Below are 22,219 nucleotides of genomic sequence, written 5' to 3'. Positions count from 1 at the left end.
CATCAACAAAAAAATGGATTCATGCCTGGCATCCTATTAGCATCTGCCATTAAATTTTCTTGGAATTGCTAAACAGAAAGGAAGCATGCATGACTTGGTGACAAGTACTATAACATCGAGATTTACTGCAGCCAGTATTTTAAACTGGTTTCTCAAAATCACAGCTAAAAGAAGACAAGATCACCATTTGCAACCTTTGATACAATACACTAACCAGGTAAGGTGTTTAGCAGGGAAAAAACATGTATAAGATGCAGCATTGAATCTAGAATATAAATGTAGTAATCCTAAGGGCTAACTCCACACGCCAATTTCAGCTCTTGGAGAAAGTATCAAGCAGCAGAACGACTAAGCACGAGGAAAATACAATTTTATCATCCTTCAACAATTTTAACAGCAGACCTGCACATTGAAGTTGTGATATAAGTTGTCAATGTAATTATTTGGCAATCAAACATGGAAAGAAAATGATGAAGTTCTTCAGAGCGTCGACTGCCTACCCGAATGGACTCTGTTTGATGGATAGCAACTCAACATCCAGCTGCAGATTTAGAAAACATATGTATTAAACAAAAAGGTTAATTGAGGATTAATGTGAAAAGCTAAAAAAGAAGAAGATAAATAGTAAGCAAGCTGTAAGACAAGACAAGGAATTAACTGTTGGATTCTATCCTTAAGTACTTACAGATTTCAAGTTTAGGTTTCTAAAAGGATTCTATTCTCAGTTTATCGTGTTTAGGGACTTAATATCTTCTGAGTCATACCAGCCAATCATGGTAAAAAGCAGTGTGCATTATGAGCTAACAGAATCAAAACATGGTTAACCTTCAGTTTTCACTAAGAAATTTTTTTAAGTTCTGAATCAGTACCTCAATCGTCGCATTAGGAGGTATTTCTTGCACGCCCTTGCTGCCATAAGCTAGCTCTGGAGGTACAATCAGCAAGCGCTGCAATACATGAATTTTGTAAATTTTAACTCTTATAGAGGACAAATTCAATGAAACGGAATATTTCTTGTGTGGATAACAGCTGCTATTTAAAAAATCAGTATATTAGGTTCAATAAGACTGATAGAAGTTCAATCTTAATGGCCTTGTCAGAGAAGAACTCAATATTCAAAGCAATATCAGATCATGGCTTCATGAACTTATTGCACAACAGTATAATGATAAGACTACTACATTCCTTAACATTCTGGCTTAACTTCAAATCAGTAAACAGTAAATAGTATATGTTTCGCGAATCAAGACTATAATGCACATGCTAATGGATGATCTGCTTATGAGTTCTATCGACATTATACTTCAGCTATAGGTCTCACCTGGCCTCCTACTTTCATGCCTTTAACTCCTAGGTCTAAACCTTTGAGGACATTTCCCCTCTCTGATTGACCAACGTCAAATCCATAAGGCTGCAACAGTTAAGCAATTTATGTTAGTGATCAAGCATTTTAATCTTTGCAGAAACAACTTACAAATATAACTAAAATACAGCTGGAAAATGGGACACGAGCACAAGCACTCCAGTCTTTGTTCAAAGAATACTTATTTGTGACCAAGCGACGGTGGGACAGTACTTCATGAACATTCAGCAGTCCTAACTGCAGTCATACTCGGCACAACAGAAAACTTTCTTCTTTTTTCCCCTTTACAGTTACCAGTAGGGAAGAACTCTTATCAACCGGTGAAAACTGTTGGAGTCATAAGCGTGTGTTTGTAGAATTGTATCAGTATCATCTGTATAATCTTACCGTTCCACCACCAATTCCAAGCCCTTGTCTACTAGTCATAAAAGTGATGCTTTTCCATTTGGCAACATAGTGGACCTGCAATATTGTTACAGCATTGTTAGTAGATTGATATCATCTTGGCCAGAGTCCATGCGCTAGAATATTATGAAAATATATCCTCTGAAGCAACAGAAACCGTTGAGGGGAAAACACAAAATGTTATTAGGACACAAGTCACACAACCGTACTGCAACCCGAGATCCCTGGACTGCTTCTGCTCCATTTCCAACCTTCAAATCATAATACCTGAATGATATCATCAAGCAAATTACATAACATTACTGCTTGACAAAGTAAAAAGGCGTTACATTAGCACCAATTCATATATCTTGAACTGAAACAATACAATAGTAACCAATTGCATCGCAAAGTATGAAAAGAAACCAAAGCCAGAAATTAGTGTTAAAAAGTTACTAACTTTAGCCCATTGGGAAGGGTAGTATATTCACTCTCCGGTACTTTGGCTCCCCTAAGCTGCAGCAAGAAAAACCCCGATCTTTAACAAATATACCACGAATGATCATTTTCCTGCCTTTTTAAGTACTAAGAATTATTTGAGGTATTATCATAAACGATGAATGTGAAAAACAAAATATTACAGCTCTTCTGCTTGTGCTAGCAGCACCAGCCTCGTCGCAAATATAAATACCAGCAGCTGCGCATAGCAGACGTTAGTCAGTACAATAGTACAGTATCAGTAAACAACAAACACAAATGAAAGTTTAAGGCATAGAGGAACATAAGTGCATTAGGAAAAAAAGTGTTACAGTTAAGGCAAAAGTTGTATAGTTCCTTTAATATACAAAGACACTTAAAACTCATAAATCTGAACTGGAGTAACACAAAGTAGCCAGAGTAACACAAAGGCTTAAGCACATAACTCAAAGAATAAACTGTCCACCGAAAACCTAAACATTGATCTTAAAATCTTCGAGATAAAACATGGTTTTCTAAAGTAATCATCATGCATCAACTCAATTCATTTGCAGTGATCATTTTACTTTTGCAGAGTGATCACTTTGTTTAAATATTTAGGCTTCTATACCTCACAAATAAGCATCGAGAGATGAGAATCAAATCCAAGACCATCGCTTGAAAGCGTAGTATATTAGTAAAACAGTTATCTTGATTTATAGTACAAATAAACATTAAGAAGTGATTAACTAACCTGTTGCTGCAAGAAAACTACCCAACAAGGCCCTTCTTCCTTCATGCTGTAATGATAAAGTCGACGTTTTTCGGGTAGACTCTGAGGAAGACTGTGAGCAATGACATGGAGAAACAACACTAGTATGATTCTTGTTAAAGGGTCTAACATAAATGGAGGAAACAGAACATGGAAGTAATGTAGGTTTGTGAAGAAAAAGAGTAAGTTCCATACTAAATTTCTTGATCAATGACAATTGTTAGACTAGTGTGTGTTTTACATAATCTGTGTGTGTATTTTGTATGAGATCCTTGACACACAGAGTGGTCACTTAATGGATAATATCATGAGAATGATAGGCATTCCAGCTTTCATCCTCACCTCACAAAGTTGCAAATTTTCAACCATTTTTGAAATTTGTGGGAAAAATTAAAAAATGAATGTTGAGAGTGGGATTTGAACTCACGCCCTTTCGGACCATAACCTTAATCTGGCGCCTTAAACCAACTCGGCCATCTCAACAGTTGGTCTGAATTTTCATTTTTCACTATTTATATATTATCCAACAAAAAACATGATCTTGATCATAACCCAGTTTTAAGTAAAAAGGTTTTTATTAATTTAACACCAAAATCTAGTATTATGGCTATAAGGTTTTACTAGTTGAACTTGAACTCCTATTATTGAATACTTATAAACATTTTTTTTAATATAAAATAAACATAAATACTCGTATGAGTGAAACTTTTCTTAAATTGAACTGATGCGGGAGTCTTGTGCACTGGGTACGACCTTATATTTACTTTAATCGTAAATCATGCAGACAATCGTGATTTTTGATTTCGGTTTAAAACACTCCGGCTAGCATGCTATACAGTATACATCAGAACTAGAATATCAAGCATCAACTTGAAGTTCATGATCTAGTAGATCATCATACCTTTGTCATTCAGGAATCGTATGATGAAATCAGAAGTCACCTTTAAAAGCCGCACATTTGGGCTTTTGGGCTTGTATTCCACATAGTTAGTTTTGGTCCGATATATTGGGCTTGGATCATAAATAAATGATCCCTTAGCTGGGCTACTGGCTTATTTAGAAACACAAAAGTTTGATATTTAATGGACTTTAGTTCTACACTGATTTTCTTTTTGGAAAATATTGACCACAATGATTCATGCCTTGATTTTCCTTTTGTCATGATCTTAGACAATTTTTTGGATTTTGTAAAATCTGAACTAAGAATAGAAAATAAGACTAAGGAAGAAAAATGCACGAAAAGTAAAGTTAAAATTTAAAACTTAGGGGTCGTTTAATTCATTATCAATGATTCAGATTAACGGAAATCAAAATCTCAATCCTAAATATTAGGTTTTGGATTAGTAATTTTGCTATATGGAATGTGAACATCATTCTCTAGAGGTGAATTTTGGTATATGGAATGTGACACCTTTCTTTAGGGAATTATAAGTATTTTTTGTGAGGGGTGTATCATGTCTTGGTTTTAATAGGTTTAATAATGTTTTGATAAGCCAAATGACAACTAAACTAATTTTCACTTCTATTATCGAATTCAAAAAGCTGAAAGTCAACTGATTACTTGTCACGGTCTATTAGCATTATTAAGTCTTCACGGAAAACTGAATGAGCAGACATGGCCTCTTTGCAACTAAATTGGCATTTCCAAATTATGTGACCGTTGTAGCCGTTCAGACTATTTAAAACCCTTAACCCCTATTTTCTATTTATTTGCTTGCTATGTCCACTTCTAAAGACTCCACGACCGTAAACCCTTCTGTGAACAATTCATTGAACTCGTATAGAAGCCATATAAACTACTTCGATGTCGATTATAGATATAATAATATTAATTGTAAGTGTGATATAGTATCACCCCTTCAAGAAACTTGAAAAGAAATAACTCAAGACCCCAAGTAGGAGGGTTTATTTCTGCAAGAACTACAAAGATCCATGTAAGAAGTGTAATTTTTTCTAGTGGGCTGATCGACCTGATAAAGCCCGAAAAATTATAAAAAAAATTACATTTTCACCATATGTCTTATCTTCACATCCCTCTCCGTTTTATTATCTCTATCATCATTATCTACATCTTCAATAACGATTTCATCCTTAATATTATTTGGTTGAGTTAAACGAACCTCAACACCCAGTTGAGTTCGAACTGTTACAATGATTAGGGTTTAGATCAGTTAGGTATGTATGTATAAATGAGGAGTATTGGTTTTCAATTTAGGATAAAGGTCGTGAGTTATAACTAGGTAAGGTTTAAATATTGGGATGATTTTATAATTGGGCGGGTCAATTTTTAATATGGCAAAAATGTGTTAAATATTTAACGGAAAATTGTCTATAGTCAATGATATTTAACGACAATTTTTTTATGTGTCCAATGATTACATTAAATGCTTTTGTTTATTAAGTGACCTCAATGACATTTTTAAGTTCGATGATCTAACTAAAATTTAGTGATCACTTAACTGATCAAGTAAATCGAGGGGCTTCCACTGGTTTTCTCCGGTGGAAAGCCCCAACCCCTTCATTCTCTATTATTCTCGTTTATTTCCTTTCAATAAAACCCAATTTTTTGGGTGTTTGTGTGTCTCTCCTCTTGGAGTGTGTGTTTTGTCTCTCCTTTTGGAGTGTTTTTTATGTTTTTATTTAGTCATGCTTGGGTTTATCTGGTGATGGATCTGTTGAGGACGAATTTATTGATATTTTTGGTGATCTGCAAAGCCTGCATCGGATCTGGGACGGTGGTGATTATTGCAAGAGCTCACCTTTCACAACTAAAGATTGTTCATCTTTCATGGGTTTATACTTTCGGCATGTCTATAGCTGGTATCCGGCATGTAGATAGCTGGGGTGCATTCGGCATGTCTATAGCTGGTGTCCGGCATGTAGATAGCTGGGGTGTCGCTTCTCCAATCTCATATTATGCGATTGGTGTTTCTGAACACCGGGTTAACCATAATTTTTATGTAATATGGTCAATTGCGATGTTGCTATTTTCAGAGATATTGCTGCAATTTGGATCGCTTGGGATGTCTTTGATTTCGTTTTTAATTTCAAGAATTTTTAAATTCTATGTGTTAAACGATCAGGAAACAAATCATCTAATTGTTTTTAGTATGTTATTTGTTTTATCACCTGGTTGTATCGACAATTGGGGATTTGTCCCGACTGTATTATATTCAATTTAATGAGAACTTTCTGCATTTGTCAAAAAAAACACCATTTAATCCCGGTTTTTATAGTTCTTAATTATTTGGGAAAAAAATCAAACAAGGCACTTTAATTTTGACAGATTAAGATTTAGCATGATTTTTTCTTGACAAAGATTTACCATGATTTTAATCTCTAGGTGATTTAACCTTTTTACTAGGTAATTGACTAGTTGTAGGTGCGAAAAGTGTCATTAATTTGGAGGTTTCATGTTCCACACACACGCTTCGTTGAAAAATTACTCCATGTTATCTATCATGATTTTTTCTTCTCAGAATAACTTGCATGAGTTTTACATGTGTTTACAATGCTGTGCCTTCATTCTCCACTCTTCCGGGTTGTAATCACGAATCGGATTAGAGTGGTATGAATATAAAGTATCATATCTGATATCATGTGTTTGGTTGCGTGTTGTGATAAATATTTTAATTTAAAATATGTTAAGTTAATAATTTAAATTTATTTATATATTAATTTTATAATTATTTTAATAGATTTTAGGTTCATAGATTTCTTTTAGTACTAAATATTTATATTGAATTGCTTAAATAAAAATTAAAATAGTGAAATAAAGGTTGATACTCATATTCTTCCCTCATACTCACCTCTATGAAAAACTCATATCACGGGTCTGAGTAATATGTATGGAATTCTATTTTTTTCAATCAGACATCGGGTATGAGATTGGAATAGCCGAAACTCATACGCGATTCCAGAATTTGCCGAATCAAACGACCTATTACTATCTCATAGCACAGTATTATAACTTAATTAAGGAGTAATATTAAGCATATTTTAAAATAAGGTGACATAAACAACCTTGTTTTAATGCAAATTTTCTTGCTAATTTTGTTTAATTCGAATTGAACAATACTATAATAAGAGATTAGTAGGTGCTAATTGGTGTTAAGCTTTTGTCTTTGCTAGTTAAATATGCATTTGGGAATGTGGGAAAAGGGTCGAGTTTTTCAACAACTAACATCTAATTTAATTAAAGTGATCAAACGCATAAGAATCCAATATATTCTTCATTTTCTTCGAAGATGGACAGCTTTAACACTTTTTTTTAAAAAAAAAATATTTTTAATTAACAATAATTTAATAGGCATATATTATAGAATCTCACCCTCTATAACCGTGTAACAATTTTATAGTTATTTCGAGTCACGTTTAATTTAACTTTATTTAAAATATTGGGGTAATTATTGATTTAATAAACAATTAAGTTAGGACCCCGGACTTTAATTATCAAGTCTTCAAGAATGTGACTTGTTGTAATAAAATATAGTTATTATTTAGGTACATTTTTTGCTTTGTGTGAGAAAAACACTTAATCTCGAGATTGGTCGAGCTCAAGTGTTTTTACATCTGCAACCAAAAAATAATGATGATTTTATATTGAAGATTTTGACATTACGTTGACGATTTTATCAGCTATAGAAACTGTACGTTTAACAGTTATAAAGTAGTAGTGGTAAATATAATATGGTAATGTCATAATATGTTCCTTAGTACATGAATAATGCAAAATGTAATTTAAGAGTCAAAGATCCGTACTTGAGAGGGTGCGTTGTTTACTCGTAACTATGAACTCATTCCTGTATAACAGGTAGTTTCTGCAAATAATAAATACATTTTCAAATTCAACTAAATGTAATATAAGTGTATATATTGAAAGTGTTGAATAATTTTATTTCAATTTTAGTAATACGTAAAATGAATTGTTCCATAAGTCTATATATTGAAAGTGTTGAATAATTTAATTTCAATTTTAGTAATACGTAAAATGAATTGTTCCATAACTTCAACATTTGCTTTAATAATATTGGACATATCATTTGCGGGAGATATATTGTATAATTAAACTTTTTTGCAAAAAAAATAGTTAAAAATTAATTTACTTTGTATAGTTTAAGTTTATTTATTCAAAACAATTGACTCAGTTAATTGTAAACTATGTACGTAGCTTAAAAAAATTTATTAAGTCATCGATATGTTTTTCACCTGCAAATTCCTAAAATTACATAACAATATCGTGTACTCAACATGTTAAGCAAATTGTAATTTGCAAATTTACTATGTTTAACTTCTCTAACTTTCTTAAGAGCAAAATACCAATTTTAATATTCGGATGTCATTACCAATTGTAGTATTTGTTGTTACAATATTTTTTAGGTTAGTGCTTAATATAAATTAATTTGAATAATAAAGTTTGTAAAACCTTTTGTAAGGAGTTAATATGTAGATGTCAGTGCATTTTTAATCTGTTTCATTTAAGTGAATAAATACACATCTTAAATTTTAAATATAATGGACGTAGGTGCAAATAATAATTGTTTATTACTAAACATAGTTCTTTAACAATGTATTGGTTTGGAAAAAAAAATGAAAATTTTAAGTTGAAAATAATTGTTTAATAGCACCTTTTTTTATTGTTATAGGAAAAATGTGATTTTTTTGTAAACAGTCTTCAGAATTTACATGATGTACTTATGTTACACTAACCAAACTACATGATTATAGTGTCGAAATAATTCTCCTTTTATATATCCAATATATACGTAATGAAGTACAATTAATGTTTCATTTTAAAATATCTGTATAAAATTTTAATTGTATATTGATTGACATACTATTTTTTGACATAACTGGAGACATCATTTGTGGTTTAAAAATAATGTAATCTATGTTTTTTGTAAAATTCAGTTTTTAAATTTTTTATTCAATTAAAGTCACAATTATGTATTTAAATCAAAGTTATTATTATGTATTTAATTATTTATTATAATTAATACTGATTGGTTGAAGCGTTTTCATCTGCTACCTAAGCATTCATCGAAGAGACACGTCTATTAGATACCGTGTCTTGGTTAACGCACAAACAGACCATTGCATGTGATACACCTGGACTATTCATCTCCCCAAGACCTCTATTAAAGCAGACTGCATCTAATTAGAAACGGTTCATTCATCATCACCTCTCACTCATATTACTATTTAGGAATGTCAAACCGATAATTCGGATACAGATCTGCCTATATCCGTATCCCGATCCGAATCCGAAAATTCGAATCCGCATCCGTATCCGAATCCAGAAATTTTTAAAGAATAATATCTGAATCTGAATCCGACGAATACTATCCGGATACGGATAATATCCGGATCCGAATCCGATTTTCAATCAGATTTTTTATTTTTATATTAAAAATGCAAAAAAATTGAAAAAAATACAGTAAAAATTAAAATTTTATTTTTAAATATTAAAATAAGATTTAAAGTGATTTAATCCTATTTTAATTTATTAAATAATTAATTTTATTTATCTTTTCAATATATTTGTTATCTTTACATTGTTGAACTCAAATGATTTTTTTATATATGTCAATATTGTTTTTACAATTATATAAACATAATATTTAAATATTATGTTTATACAAATTTTATATACACATACACACAATATAAATTTAATATAATAAATTTTAAATTATATAAATATTTGAATATTATATATTTATTCGGATTCAGATATTATCGGATGCGAATATGCCTATATCCGTATCCGTATCCGCAATCGTCAGATTCGAATACGAATAATATCCGTTTTATTTCGGATACGGATAATATCCGCTTTATTTCGGATACGAATGCGGATTTTTCGGACGAATATCGGATCTTTCGAATTTTTTTGACAGCCCTATTACTATTTCTCTTCCGCTTCATTCAAGTTCAGATCAATCACAGCAATGACCTCCATTTCAAAGAACAGGTGATTCTCTTAATACTTATGTGAATACTCCCATTTCTCTGAATTTGTACTCCCTTTATATATTTTTTTGCGTTTGCTTACTGTTATATGATTTTCATATTATGCATGTCTTCTTCTTACTCACTTGCATATCTTCTACAACCTTTGTCCTCTTCTCACTTTCATGTGCTGTATAATAGGATGTCCACACCCATATTTGATGTCTTCACTTTATGCCTCAACTTGTGTAGATTAATGGTTCATACCTTATGTCAAATATAGATTAACTTAGGCCTCTTATTAAAATTTGGATTCATGTGTTGTAAGTGCTAAATCGGGGGGTAAAAGTTTGTAGTTTTCCAGGGTCGGGTTCATTCCTCATACTTGTCATATGATTTCTTTCCCTATTATTTCAACTGACTTATGACATTCTCATCGTTTCATTTCCTATTATTACATTATTGGTGAACTTAGATTTGAATTTTTTTATTTTACTCCTATGATATGGCCTTTTTAATGTGTCCTAACAGTGGTAGCAATTCCGATGAGTGCAAAAGTGCCACATATGAGAACCGGAGATTCATCAGGTCGGAGAATATGGAAAAGAGCATGACTAATCTCAATGTTAACCTGGCAGTTGTGTCGAGGATGGTAGAGGAGCCGGGGGAGAGCCACATGCAGTTCACTGGGCACATGACGATGCAGCAGGAAGAGTTCAACAATAGGTTCAAGGCGCAACAACACCTTCTGCTTGAGGAGATTAGGCTTCTGAGGATTGAGTATGGTGAGATCCGCATGAAGATGAATGAGTGGTTTTGAAGGCTTAAGATTGTGGCTGGTTTTATGTTTGTTTCTATTTAATTACATTTTAATTACATTTTAATTTTTTGATGAACAATGTCGTCTTATTTTGGATGATCGGATTCAGATGTAAACATATTTATTGGTTTATGCTAATATTTTATGAATGTGGTTTGTTTCTAAATGTTGTCATTCATTTTCATTTTATTTGAAAACTAATTTTATTGTGTATTATCATGGAAAGGTAATGCTTCATTACCTATCTTCAAAGTAGACATTACTTAGAGTATGACTACTTGACAAAATAGTGTTTAGAGGCATCTGTAAGTAACTATTAGTAGGAGGAAGGCCTACAGACTGACGTAATTAGTAAGGCTGGTTGGTAGGTAAATATACTCAAGGTTCTGTATACTGAAGGTTCTGTAATTTGGCAGAACTATTATTTCACTTAAACTTACTACAACTCCTAAATATAGATCCTGTCAGTCGCCAATTAGTATTGTGCAGCATCGAGCCGCTCAAAAGGAGTATGCCTGATGTTCTGCCAGATCAAGTTCACGATACAACTCCTCTTCTGCAACTTGTACTTCAGTTTCCTTCTACTTAAGTCAAAACCGATGTCTTACATTGCAATGTTCAAGCTCCTGTATATATATATAAATATTCTTTATTACATGTACTTCTATACATAATTTAGTTTATCAAATATATTGGAAGATTGAAATGAAATAGTAAGGTCTGATTACAACTAACAAATGAGTACTCTTACCTATTCAGTTCTATATCAGTTTGTGTCAATATTGCTTCTCGTATTAATTTGTAACATTAAATTGTAATTTTTAAGAAGAAGAATATAATTTCTGGCATTAATTTTCTTTATTTTTTTTAAATTTATATTTCGATTCTGAAATTTAGTTTTATAATTTGGGTTCGGATTTGAATGTACCTTTAAACGTAGGATGTAATATAATTGTATTTGAAAATAATTTATTTCAGTCAAAGTTATTAAAGCGAGCAAAGTTAATCAATTTATTGAGAAAACAAATGTAAAAATTGGAGGAAGGAACATGTATTTTATATAACACTATATTTAAAAACTGACAAAATGTTGACATGATTATGAAAGAAGAGACAATTTTGTTTATCTTTATATTATAATATATTACAGTCATAACAATTTGTATGGTTACAATTAATTTTTATTAAGATCTTCATAACTGTGAAATAAAATGGGTGGGTTTGTCAAGTTAGTTGTAGTATCAAATGCATAAAATCCGAATCCTAGAAATTAGGTAATAAAATTTTTCAGCATAATCATAAGTTAATTTGGTCAAATCGAAAGGTGTGATAAATTTTACAACTATTTATGCCATTACACATACTGTTATATTATTATTATACGTATACATGGTCACACTTGTCAAATATAACAGTTTAGGGTGATTATGCTTGAAAATCATAAAATTCATTACATAATAGTTTAACCTCCTCACTTTGAAGGTTGGAGGGAAAAGTAGAAGCATGGGGACATAGAGTTTCACATTGTACAGGATGCAAAATGCAAGCAAAATAGATTGTGGAAATCATTAGAATATGATTTTTTCTCCTCTACTGGTTTCATGGATTGGGTTTCTATTTTGTTACTGGAGACCGAAAGGTAAGATTTGACATCATGTCCAGGTGGTAGCTGCTGCTTGATTCCTGTAAAAGGCAGTCAAGCAAAGAATTGTATTGAGAATATACGTTATTCAATACTGACAGGGGAAGGTTGGGGTGTAATGTGTTACCGTTGTTGTCTGTTGCTGCATAGAGGTTGTGGCCTCGGTTAGATGTTGGTTTGGATCGATGAAGGCTGTGCAAATATTTGTTACGAAGTATGTTTTGGCCTTGTCCAATACATTGAATTCCTTTATGATAAGTTTGATGGTGTATTTCTTGTTAACCAATGTTTTAAACTCTGAAGGGAACGACTTATCTTCTCCCATCTGAAAGTATAGTAAGAAGTTAGCGGTCTTTGGAACGAGGCATAAAATCATAGGTAAAAGTATTTTTTTTTTGCCACCTCATAGGTAAAAGTATTAGATGTTACCTGTTTGAGGAAGTGCACAACTCTTTTTCAAATGACAACTCTTACCTCTGGTCGTTCAGTATGATGTCAATGCAACCCTTTAGCAAATACAATATTTGGATAATTTTATATTACTTTAAGTTGACTTGGTTACTAATGATTTATTTTGTTATAGGTATTTATTCTTTTAAAAAATAAATTAAACTAAACTGGCCTAGAACATGTGTGGAAATTTCATGTATATTTTTGTGCTGAACCTTAATGCTTTTTTTATCCAAAAATAAATAATTTTATAGAAATACGATATAAATTTTATAAACAAAAGATATGTATACAATTAGTTATTTATTTCTGATTATAAGGATGAGAAAAACCTATTATGGTATTTCAAGTAGCAAAACTATCTATTAATTAAAATTTACATTTCATAATTTATATTTAACTTAATGGCAAAAATATAACTTGGTCATGTGCAAATTATTTTTGATGTAAAATTTATTACTGTATTAACATGATTAAAAAAATTACAAATTTATAATTAAATTATAATACATATACATATAACTGGCGGGTAAATATTACTTCCTCTGTTTTTTAATATATGACGTTTGACTTTTTGACACACATATTTAGGAGGGTTGACCACCTAACTAGAATTATATTTTTTTTTAAAAAAAATTTGAATAAAAATATGAGATCAAAACTTATATTTATAAAAAGAACTTTTCAAAAAAAATTATTTTAACTATACGGTCAAACGTCGTAAAACATGTGTGTCAGAACGTCAAACGTCATGTATTAAAAAACGGAAGGACTAGTATATATTAGGGGACATTTTTCTCTAATTATTGTTGTTAAAGCTTACCAATCTTAATTTTGGTCGCATGCAGTATAAAAACGTTGATCAACAAAAGGTCGGATATATTTTGCACCTGGGTCTTTGATTATTCATATCAATCACGTTCTTCCACAAGCATATGCTAATATTTTTTAGTTTGTTGCTTTCTAGCACTTGTATTTTTTGATTAATAAAATTCGAATGCTTTAGTTGGTACCTAGACCAACAGAAATCTTACGCAGAGAAATGTAAACTATTTCATTAAATTTGAGGTATATTCATATTTCAAAAGCTAAATTATCTTATATATATTTAAAAACTAAAAACTATTGTTAGTCCTACACATTTAAAAAATGGGTAAAAAATGTCAAATATATTCTATTATCATATTTGTTTTTAATTTATACAAGAGAATCAAAACTACAAGAAACAATGCATTAAGCCATTTACCTCCCGCCAGTTCGATCGTTATAAGCTCAAAATTGGTCGATATTTACAAATAACGATCTAAACAAGTCTGGTCGAATTATTACGGGTTATTATTTACTTTTTGATCAAATTTCACGTTGACTGACCCGGACTACTGTCACGTGTTAATGACAGGTGTCGGGGCCAATCTACACGTCGTGACCCGCTTTTGACATGGCAGTGGCACAAGGTAGATAGGGACCTACATATACTTGTTCTTACACATAAATCAAGTACGCAAATTCTGACCGGCTATTACGACTGAGTTTCGGTACTTGTAAGACTATTACGACTGAGTTTCGGTACTTGTAAGACTATTAGTACAATATATATTCGATCGATGTAATTGGTCGGTATAATAAACAACATAATTGGTCGTTATTGGTCGATAATTTTTTTTGGATTAAGTCCTATAACGACCAACCAATATCGAACGTTTTTGAAGGAGGCGTCATTTTTCTCATGAATATGGTCAATGTTTATTGAATTCGGTCGGTATTTGTTAACCAAAAATGATTAAATTTTGGATGTTATTTATGTAAATCAGTCTAAATTCTCTGCAAAAAAATTTCTTTGTTGTAATTAGTCATTTCTGTACATAAACACGTACAATATCAACAACAAACACATTATACTTAGACTCAAGAATATGAACACTAATAATAATCAATAAAAACTATATGTTAAACCAACTAAATTTGATGATTGTACTACGTATACTAAGCGACCAAATTAACAACAAAAATGTTTTAAGCAAATCAATCGTTAAACAAATTAAATGTATACACGCGAATTCAAATTAATAATTCAAACAAAAGCATAATAACCAATAACCAAATACTAATAATTAATGTCTTCCGAGCCACCACCGCCTTCCGCGCCATTATCTTTTTTCCGGTCACTCTCCTCTTCGTCATGCTCGCCATCCTCTTCATCCTCGTCCTCGTTGCTGTTACAGCTTAAAATGCGTATGAGGTTAATACGCCTCAAAATAATACTACAAAACCTAAATTGAGAAATTTTAAGATTTTTTATCTCTTGGCGTTCCGCCTCATACTTTTTCCAAATTGAGGTGAATAAGATCATGATATAACAGGTCACCTCTCTAAGAATGGCAGCTAAGAACGCAACGGTACCATATTTCGTATTATTTTGCATATCAAACGCGACATGTGCGATGATATTTGCTCGTACATAGGTTATTCAAGATATTGACATGAATTTAGGGTCGGTATTTACTCTGATATTTTGACCGAGTTAAGAAGTAGATCGTTTTCTACCCTTGAATTGGTTTGTCTAGTATTAGTCGGTCGAAAAAAATTCTATTCCCTGGGATACATGAGGTCTATTAATTTTCGATTTTTCAAAATATTTTCGATAACTTCCCAATTATAATTTTGAAAGAAATTAAATTTCAGTTTTATAATTTGATTAATCTTTATAAATAACTTTCGAGGCATTATTTTTCTTATAAGTAAAGTTATAACTTAAATATAACTAATATATTTTAAATAATTTTACATTAATTCCTAATTTACCGATTTCTTCCGTTTGTTCGATCACCAAAAGAAGCGAAAACAAATGTTTACCGTGCACGGCTAATCTCCACAGCCTGCAAATGTTGTTTGATTTGTTAACTCGCACAAAATATTATTAACTCTTACAAGCTTTCGATATTTCGATTTCAAACACTTGCCTAGTACAAATGTACACATGCACATTGTCCCCCATCTAGTCTTATCTCTAGTACTACCACTCCTCTTATATCGTGACAGGGATATTAAACCAACTTTTATTGGCCACACTAATTTAATGTCATTAAAATTTAAATATAAATCTTCGTACTTTCATTTTTGATGGAACACATTACACCTCATTTATAATAAGATGATGATATGTAAAAGGATGCATGTTAATCTATGTTTGGTTGTAAATTTTTAATTAATTATACATCAACGAAAGAGATTTTTGGATAAGAGAATGAAATGAAATCGAGATAGTTTTAAAACAAAATAATAAAAAATTGAGAAAATCAAACTTGAATTTGACCTCGAGTACTTAGGGATCGAGTTTCGACCGATTCTTCATAAAATTATTTTTAAATCTGATTACTCGGGACTCGAATCGAATGAGGAACTAAAAATGAGTACTCGGACCAAGTACCTAGTCAAAATCGGGATAATTTTTAAAAAAAATGAGAAAGCCAAATTTGGATTTGATCTCGAGTACTCAGGTCAAATCGAATTTTGATCGATTCTTCATAAAATTATTTTTGAGCCCGATTACTCGATACTCGGATCGAATAAGGAGCTAAAAATGGGTACTCGGACCGAATACCTAATCAGTTCCGGCAATTTTTAGAACAGTGCTTCTTTCTATGAGTATTCTACCTAAGAAGCACTTAGGTGCAAATATGCAATATTCAAGGAATGGTAAATTTTTATATTAAGTTCTATATTACCTATGCAGCTCATAAAAAACTATAATAATGGCTATATATGTGTGAAATATAGCTTCACAATTCTATTGTAAAAGAAAATTAAAGTTTATTGACAATATGTGTTGGGTGTTGTACCAACTATTCCAAAAAAAAATATCTATAACTAATGGAGTCCACACTGTTTCCGGCAGTCCGGTTCCAAAATCCAAACTCGGAAGCAGCACAAGTACAGAGCACTCTAACATAAGTTATAATTAACTAATAGTTTTGCGTTTCTGTTATTTATCTTTTAGTGTCAAGTAACATGATAAAAATAAAAACAAAATAAGTTGTTTTTACAACAATGCATAAAAAATCTCTATACTGATATCTTATAAGCTTATGTCCTGGTAATATATGAGTTTAAATAACACTTTCGTTTAAAGAAAAAGAAATGTAGTTAAAATTGTTTGTCATGTAGGCACAAAGGTAATCAAATGATTTGTCTTATAACTTCTACTGTTAATATCAGATACTATATACATGTTATATAACGAATACTTAACTAACAAAATCTACATTTTAGAAGGATAGTAGAAACTAAATAATTCAATGTATATGTAGTAATCTAGACTATAATTATATAAAATAGTATATATGAAGTTTATTGACAATATGTGTTGGGTGTTGTACCAACTATACCAATGCCAAACATGGCTTTAGGTTTGATCCATGTCCAGTTATCCAAATATAGTTGTTACAGATACCAGTAAAAGGTATTCATGTTAAAATAATGTGAAAAAAAAATTGTGATTCCTTTTTAAAACGTGTATAAGTACCAGCTCACGAGAGTGGAGACTAACATATGCAAACATATTTGTCACACTCCAACAAAATGGAAGTTGTCAGTACTTCAGCATTTTCAAACCAAGCTCGACTCCACTTCACAGGCCTCAATCTCAAAACTAAACTACTATACTTGCCTAAAACTACTGCTACTAATTATCTGTTGAAGAGGAGGCCATTTGCTCCCGTTTCGATTTACGTCGAAACGGAAGCACAGGCTGCAGTGTTGAAACAGCCTGTGCCACCTGCTATACTTTTACAATGCTCCGCGGAGTCATTGCAGTATGAAGCAGGGAAAGTTGGTGCTGTCCCGGACCATCACGTTACGGATGGTCCGGTCAGTGCTATGGAGTATGTGACAAGCATTTTTTCGGCTAAGGTGTATGATGTTGCGGTTGAGACCCCGTTAGAGAAGGCGAATAAGCTGTCGCAGAGGCTAGGTGTGAATTTTTGGCTCAAGCGAGAGACCTTTCAGCCTGTAAGTTGTTACATTATTAGTTTGGCGACTCTCCCCCACATTATCTTTTTGCTAAGCACCTCTTACCCCGTAAACGTTACCAGAATCACAAAACAGTCGAGACTTGATAATTTATCACTAATTTTGAGATGTTGGTCGAGACTTAAAGTATAACTTTTACTAAATTTTAACTAAAAATTGTGAACTTATAAAAAGTTTCTTAAACTTTTAGTTTACACGAGATTTCAGACTAGATTATGTTAAATATATAATTCTATTGGGGTCTTTTTCTAACATTTTAAGGTTTTAGATGAGCTGATTACTCAACATTATATCAGAACTTAGTCTTGTGGAAGGACTAATGTTCAATTCACCCGTGTTCCACTCTTCGACCCATAAATGGGTTTTCGAGTGAGAAAAATAGTTAAATATATCATCCTATTGAGACTTTTCTCTGACACCTTAAAATTTTAGATGAACCGGCCACCGAAAGATATTAGCCCTCCCTTGTATCGTCCTGTAGTCTTACCTACCACAACTTTCTTAAACTATTGTTTCTACAGTAGTAAGTTCAAAAAGCAGAAATGTATGTATGGGTTTCTATAGTAACTTGCAATAATTTAATCGATATATTTGCAAGTACTTGACATTCTAGCAAGTCATGTACATGTCTATAATTAGCTCATTATTGAGTTTTAAGTTTCTCACCCAACTTGGGAGTTCTTTCGGCGTCGACATTTTTCCCCGTTATTGAATGCGAGGACACGGACAACTTTTAATTTTTATACATTACACAAAAGTATACGATGTTGTTACTAATTATATTGATACTATTTGAAATTAAACTGGTGAGCGAGAAATAAAACCAGACCGAATCAAACATTGTTGGTGTATTTGAGGGAAGAGTAAAATGTACGCAAATCTTATCTCTGCTTCGAAAAAATAGAGATGTTATTTTTGCAGAAACCCCCTACTAGAAAACAGAACACAACAACATATACTGGAAATTGAGTTGGTTATTTGAATCGTTGTGCCACATTCTGTATTATTTAATGATTCAATGAGTTTCGAAAATGCAAAATGGCACCAGGTTTTCTCCTTCAAAATTCGAGGAGCTTATAATATGATGGCTAATCTTCCAAAGAAGCAGCTGGAGAGAGGTGTAATCTGCTCATCTGCTGGAAATCATGCGCAAGGAGTCGCGCTATCAGCCAAGAGACTAGGATGCAATGCTGTTATTGTCATGCCTGTTACTACACCCGAAATTAAGGTTAATCTTGTTTTTGCTCTGTACATTAAGGTTTTAGTTGATTTTTAAGATAATATTATTGACAGTTTTCGCACCAGTTCAATAATATTACATTTTCATTCGATATGCTACCACGTTTAATACGAATTGAGGGAAATGAGGACGCGAACCTCTGACAATGTCATGAGGTTCCGGTGAGGGTAGGGATGACTGTATGCCAGTGTATTGTCAAGATTACTCAAAAAAATTTATGATTAGTCTTTTTAGTAAAATATTCTTTGGTTATTGTCAAGGAACCAGTTACTCCAAAACCTAAAGGTATTGGAGAATGACCATTTCGAGGATCTTATATTATTCTAACATTCCCCCTCACTCGAAAGCCCATTTATGGGTCGAAGAGTGGATCACGGGCGCTCATCTTTGGGGCATAAATTTGTCTTTCGTGTCCCTCATAAATTGTGAGAAATGTTGGGGGTGGCAGGGATCGAACCCGAGTCCTTCCAGGATCTTATATTATTCTAACAGTTATGTTGAATCTGTAGTGGAAAGCAGTTGAGCGATTGGGTGCAGTAGTTGTTCTAGTCGGGGATTCATACGATGAAGCAGAGGCATATGCAGTCAAGAGGGCAAAAGAAGAGGGACGCACATTTGTGCCACCTTTCGATCATCCTGATGTGATTATTGGTCAAGGAACGGTTGGTATGGAGATTGTTCGTCAAGTAAAAGGTCCGTTGCATGCAATATTTGTACCTGTAGGGGGTGGTGGCCTAATAGCCGGCATTGCTGCCTTTGTAAAGAGGGTTTTGCCAGAGGTTAGTTTATGGAACTGATTGAATTTCATTCATCATAGAAATACCAGTTTTACCTCGTGTCATTCATAAGTGTGTGGCGTATATAGGTCAAGATAATTGGGGTAGAACCATGTGATGCCAATGCAATGGCCTTGTCGTTGCATCATGGTGAGAGAGTAGTGCTGGACAAAGTGGGAGGCTTCGCAGACGGAGTAGCTGTTAAAGTAGTTGGTGAGGAGACTTTTCGCATATGCAGGGAATTGCTAGATGGTATAGTTCTCGTTAGCAGGGATGCGATATGTGCCTCAATAAAGGTCAGAGTCTGGTTTGTCTTTCTTAGTAAGTCGAGGTCTTTCACGCGTGGTCTAAAGGTGTTAACAGATAGTCCTAAAGCTTTGCTGAATTACGAGAACTGATGTTAGAACTTCTATTCAAGGCTGTGTAATCTTAAATATGAATATTTCAGTTTCTTATCTATATGGTTAACATGTGACAGGACATGTTCGAGGAGAACAGGAGCATTCTAGAACCAGCAGGTGCTCTTGCTCTTGCAGGAGCTGAAGCATACTGCAAATATTATAACCTCAAGGATGCAAATGTAGTAGCAATAGCCAGTGGAGCTAACATGAATTTTGATAGGCTGGGTTTGGTAACTGAGCTTGCAGATGTTGGTAGGCAACGTGAAGCAGTGCTTGCAACTATTTTCCCAGAAGAGCTTGGTCGTTTTAAACAATTTTGTGGACTCGTAAGCTGCTTAAACAATTCCGTGAAAGATTTGATCATGCTTTCTTCTTAACTGTAATTAGGTTTAATAGAAAATTTAAATTGACTGCAGGTAGGACCAATGAACATCACCGAGTTCAGGTATAGATATGATTCTGCTAAAGACGATGCTCTAGTACTTTACAGGCAAGTACTTCTTACTTTTGTTCATCTGTGCTTTCTTAAAGCCTAATATTTTTGGTTTGCTTATTATTTATCAACATATTTGTGGTGGTGAACGGATTATCAATGTGAAATAATCACACTACGCCATTAAGAAATTTGTTTTTTCAAATCTTCGACTCTTTCTCCCATGTACAGAGTTGGAATTCACACAAAATTAGAACTTGAGGCCATGTTGGAGAGGATGAACTCTTCTCAACTCAGAACCATTACTCTTACAGACAACGACTTGGTCAAGGATCATCTACGACACTTGGTAAGTCTACTCTCTCAGAGCATGACTTTCTTTAGACTGCAGTATCTAACAAGTATCCCTGATCAATCATCACAAACACTTACAAATATTGATCTTTCTAGATGGGAGCACGTTCAGGGGTACAGAACGAGCTCTTTTGCCGGTTTGTTTTCCCAGAGAAGCCTGGTGCTTTAATGAAGTTTCTTGACGCCTTTAGTCCTTGTTGGAACATTAGTTTATTTCATTACCGCTCACAGGTTACAATCTCAAACATTTGTGCTTGAACCTTCATATCTGATTGCATTAATTTGTAAGTAATTTTTCAACTCCTGTCAATATGTAATAGGGAGAAGCTGGTGCAAATGTGTTAGTAGGCATTCAAGTTCCTTCCGAGGAGATGGCTGAATTTCATACTCGCGCAAACAATCTTGGATACTGTTATACAGTTGAAAACAGTAACAATGCATTCCAGCTTCTATTCGGCTGAGAGTAAACATAGAAGATCGGCTTAATGACCTTTTAAACCTCAAAATTTGCACCAAAATACCCATCAGCCCCTGTAGTTCATTACCGTAACTTTTTGCCCCTTAGGTACTGAAAACGTAACCTTTTACCCTTAGACCGGCCGGTTTTCATCCGGGTTTTTTCCGGGTCCAAGGGTAAAAAAACACATTTTGGATACCCGAGGGCTGAAAATGTACGCTTTTAAACTTGAGGGTTTTATGAGTACACTGGTGCAAACTTTGAGGCCGAAAAGGTCATTAAGCCTAGAAGATCACTATGGTTCAGGTTCTCCACGAAGACGAGTGGACTTGGGATAGGATCTTGCCCGGAGTTACAGTTTAGAAGCTTGCATTACTTGATTTGAGATTCGACTAGAGAATGTTGGGATACTAGAGAGCTAATTAAGCAGGGTTTCTCTGGCCTTTAAGTGTAACGTATAGTTAGTAATAACTTCCGACCTTCATATTCAAGTGAAGAAATAAGGGAAGCCTTTATAGGTTCTGCAATAGTCATCAGTATTATCAGTTTAACTTCATAATCTATGTTAGAATAATATAAGATCCTGAAAAGGGTCATTCTCTAACACCTTGATGTTTTAGAGTAACGGGTTCCTTAACAGTCTAGACTTCAATCAAGAGCACCAGTGAACAAAGCCGGATGCATGGGCCAAA

The 22,219-nt window shown here is 33.1% G+C and overlaps 2 protein-coding genes and 1 non-coding gene across 3 annotated transcripts; 1 reads left to right on the top strand and 2 right to left on the bottom strand.

The window, feature by feature from the left end:
• Positions 1-105: 105 nt before the first annotated feature.
• Positions 106-3,316, bottom strand: LOC141709012 (peptidyl-prolyl cis-trans isomerase FKBP16-4, chloroplastic). The gene is made up of 9 exons (XM_074512894.1): positions 2,958-3,316; positions 2,389-2,444; positions 2,208-2,263; positions 1,978-2,035; positions 1,751-1,825; positions 1,322-1,411; positions 870-947; positions 501-541; positions 106-402 (listed from the first exon to the last, which is right to left on the bottom strand). Exons 1-9 carry the CDS (start codon positions 3,166-3,168, stop codon positions 375-377), a joined length of 693 nt encoding a protein of 230 aa, XP_074368995.1. The 5' UTR covers positions 3,169-3,316; the 3' UTR covers positions 106-374.
• A 61-nt stretch (positions 3,317-3,377) lies between these two features.
• On the bottom strand, positions 3,378-3,458 carry TRNAL-AAG (transfer RNA leucine (anticodon AAG)). Its single transcript has one exon. It is a non-coding gene; the product is annotated as a tRNA-Leu (tRNA).
• A 13,921-nt stretch (positions 3,459-17,379) lies between these two features.
• LOC141709011 (threonine dehydratase 1 biosynthetic, chloroplastic-like) lies at positions 17,380-22,131 on the top strand. The gene is made up of 9 exons (XM_074512893.1): positions 17,380-17,845; positions 18,915-19,094; positions 19,616-19,885; positions 19,972-20,178; positions 20,361-20,609; positions 20,700-20,773; positions 20,948-21,065; positions 21,167-21,301; positions 21,391-22,131. The coding sequence occupies exons 1-9, from the start codon at positions 17,387-17,389 to the stop codon at positions 21,529-21,531; spliced, it is 1,833 nt and encodes a 610-aa protein (XP_074368994.1). The 5' UTR covers positions 17,380-17,386; the 3' UTR covers positions 21,532-22,131.
• The last annotated feature ends 88 nt before the right edge of the window (positions 22,132-22,219 follow it).

The sequence above is a fragment of the Apium graveolens genome, chromosome 2, assembly GCF_009905375.1.
Source record: "Apium graveolens cultivar Ventura chromosome 2, ASM990537v1, whole genome shotgun sequence".
NCBI classification, from domain to species: Eukaryota; Viridiplantae; Streptophyta; class Magnoliopsida; order Apiales; family Apiaceae; genus Apium; species Apium graveolens.
The sequence above is the reverse complement of the archived record's forward strand: the minus strand, read 5'-3'. Positions and strand labels throughout refer to the sequence as shown.